At 35.3% G+C, this 3,243-nt stretch overlaps 1 protein-coding gene across 4 annotated transcripts in view; it reads left to right on the top strand.

The window, feature by feature from the left end:
• The window catches only part of KIF20B (kinesin family member 20B), a 60,688-nt gene that overhangs the window by 37,032 nt on the left and 20,413 nt on the right, over positions 1–3,243 (top strand). For all 4 annotated transcript variants that reach the window (XM_015558095.1, XM_015558093.1, XM_015558091.1 and 1 more), the window contains exon 23: positions 1,252–1,312. In XM_015558095.1, coding sequence (XP_015413581.1) covers positions 1,252–1,312 — 61 coding nt within the window. The remainder of the gene's footprint in view (positions 1–1,251; positions 1,313–3,243) is intronic.

Here is a 3,243-nt window from a genome sequence, read left to right as displayed (position 1 = left end):
GCCCCGCCGCCAGCCCGTTCACGTGCACTGGTACCTGAGAATTTCACTTCAGCACTGCGCCTCCTCTGAGTCTGGATATAATATTCTCTTAACTCCTAGTTGTAGAATTTCCACTCAGCCAGCCCTCCTGTGGCTCTGGACGTTGTCCTTTCCCTGGATCAAGCTTAATTTGACTTGGTTGTTCCAGGCGGCAATCTCTGGTGTTAACCTATGCCGCCATCTTCGGTTCTCCTAAATGGTTATATTTTACTTGACATCAATTTATTGGATAAAGCAGCAATAAAGAAAGGTTATTGTAGTCTTTACACATTTCCTTTTAAATGAAGCAAACTAATGAATATTCATATATAAACATGGATTTAAACTTTTAACTGAATACCGTTTTAATAAAGCAATCTATACTTTCATAATACAATTCAGAGATCTTTAGGTTCTGTAATGATTTATTCTAAGACTTATAACCTAAGAAGGTAGTGCTGAAGTTAGATAAGAAATGGGTTGGATTACTTAACAAGTTAATACTGGAATTGGCCCGGCTGCGGTGGCTCAGTGGTGGAGCATTGACCTATGAATCAGGTGGTTACAGCTCAATTCCCGGTCAGGGCACATGCCTGGGTTGTGGGCTGGATCCGCAGTGTGGGGTGTACAGGAGGCAGCCACTCAATTATTTTCTCTCATCATTGATGTTTCCATCTCTCTCCCTCTTATTTTTATCAATTAAAAAAATATTAAAATAAAACAAAACTGGAATTGGAGGATTTTTAGTGCTAATATTTACTCTTTGCCCTTAAGGCTTTGCTTATTCAAACCTTCCATCTACTTTCTACATAGAGGGGGTTGGTTGGAGGCTCCTATTTTTCTGCATTTTGAATTTACTGCATTTATATGGAACTTTTTAATGGTTTTTCTTATTCCTCCTTTGTTAACTACATAGTAAACCTCCATTTCCCTGTTTTTGCTTTTTGTGGTGCATAAGAAAACACAATAACGTAAAATGTTAAGTAAAATGACTGGGCAGTAACTTTGAGGTAGATTAAAGGTATAAAAATTTTTACTACTATTTTTTTCTTTTTCACTCTCACTCTGCCCTTTCCTCCAAGGTGTAAGAAACTTGGAAGCTCAAGACTAGTAGTCAGCTTTATAGGAGACAGATTTCAAACCTAATATTGAACCTTGTTTTCAGGCCCCACTATTAAATATTTTTGTGTGTTTATTATATTTGCATTTCATCCATATTCTTTCATTTTGCAGGAGCAGTTAAGTAACCAGAAAGTGGAAGAAACTATACAGCAGTATGAGAGAGTGTGCAAAGGTCAGGAACAAACCTCTACTTCTAATACTAAAATGATTGACAAAATAGTTGCAATACCAGTTTGTTTAAACATTTTCCTTTGAAAATTCTAAAGTAAACTAAGGGCAACATAGGCTGTAACACTGTCAAAAGAAAGCATTGATTGATTCTAATGAGTAACTTATCAGTATAAAGTTTATTCTTGAAAATTAAAACATTAAGGAATATTCAGTCAAAGGCACATTGATCTCTAGGAAAAGCCAGCATTTTGTGAAAAATAAAGTTTCATAGGTCACAATGAATGGAATAGATTTCTAGACAAAATCACGTAAACAATATACTTCAAGTAAAATAGCTTTAAAATTAAAAAAATTTTTTATAAAGTTTAAAAGGAACATTTACAATTTTAGATTCAAATTATATGTGCTGAATTTTGCTTTTTTCAAACTCAAATTGTATTGATTTTTTTTTTTATTTAGAATGTTTTAAAAATTCCTTTGTTGATAATTACATACAGTAGGTTTACATGTTCGTATGGGGAAAGAGACATGCAGGATATGATTATTATAATAGTTTTATTAACTCAAAAGAATGTCACAGGGCACAGTGCACTTAGGTACAGTCTCTTATGTGTTCAAATAGCTGGCCTTCATTATTTACACATTTTTTGTAGTCTACTTGCTGTATTCTTGCACATTTTGGCACAGAATTCTAACCCACTTTTGTCCCTCCCTTAATTTCTGTATGTAAAATTATGCAGATTCCTTTATTCCCCATCACTTAGTCATCTCTTAATAAAATTGCATTTTCAGCCTGGTCAGTGGTTGAGCGTCGACCAGGAGGTCATGGTTTGATTCCTGGTCAGGGCACATGCTCAGGTTGTGAGCTCAATCCCCAGTAGGGGGTATGCAGGAGGCAGCTGATCAGTGACTCTTCTGGTCATTAATGCTTCTATCTCTCCCTCTTCCTTCCTCTCTGAAATCAACAAAATTAAAAAAAAATTTGCATTTTCAGTTCTTGAGGCTTTTCCTGACTTCTACATTTTTATTTAAACACCGAATGCTATTCACTTAGCTATCTTAATAAATTTGTTTAAAAATGTTTTGAGATATAATATATATATACCATAAAATTTACCCTTTAAAAGTGAACATTTGGCCCTGACTTGTTTGGCTCGGTGGATAGAGCATCGGCCTGTGGACTCAAGGATCCTAGGTTTGATTCTGGTCAAGGGCATGTACCTGGGTTGCGGGCACATCCCCACTGGTACGTGTGCGGGAGGCGGCTGATCAATCTTTCTCTCTCATTGATATTTCTAACTCTCTATTCCTCTCTGTAAAAAAATCAATAAAATATATTTTTTAAAAAAGTGAACATTTGTGTGGGTTTAGTATATTCACAAGGTTGTACAATCACTGCCACTCTCAATTCCATAATATTTTCATCACCCCCCAAAAGAAACCCTTGCTTAGCCAGTCCCTGTCAATCACTTATCTACTTTCTGTCTTTATTGGACTTGCCTGCTGTGGACAGTCACTTATATGAATTCTTGTAAATTGAGTCATATAAGGTGTGGCCTTTTGGGTATGACTTCTTTCACTTAGCATGTTCTTAAGTTTTATTCATATTGTAGTATGTACCAGTACTTCCTTATTTATGGCCAACTAGTATTACATTCTATTTATGTATCAGTTGATAGGCATTTGGATTGTTTCCACTTCTTGGCTTTTACGAATATTTGTGTACAGATGTTTGGGTGAATATATATTTTCAATTCTCTTAGGAATATATATCCAGGAGTGGAACTACTGGATTATGGTAACTGTATTATTAACTCTTTGAGGAACTGTCAAAATTAACCACAGTGACTATTTTTTTTTTTTGACTGTATTATTCTGTGTTCCTACCAGTAGTGGATGAGGGCTCCAGTTTCTTTTCTTTTTTATTTTTTT

The sequence above is a fragment of the Myotis davidii genome, unplaced genomic scaffold, assembly GCF_000327345.1.
Source record: "Myotis davidii unplaced genomic scaffold, ASM32734v1 scaffold271, whole genome shotgun sequence".
NCBI lineage: Eukaryota > Metazoa > Chordata > Mammalia > Chiroptera > Vespertilionidae > Myotis > Myotis davidii.
This window is presented reverse-complemented; position numbering and strand designations above follow the sequence as displayed.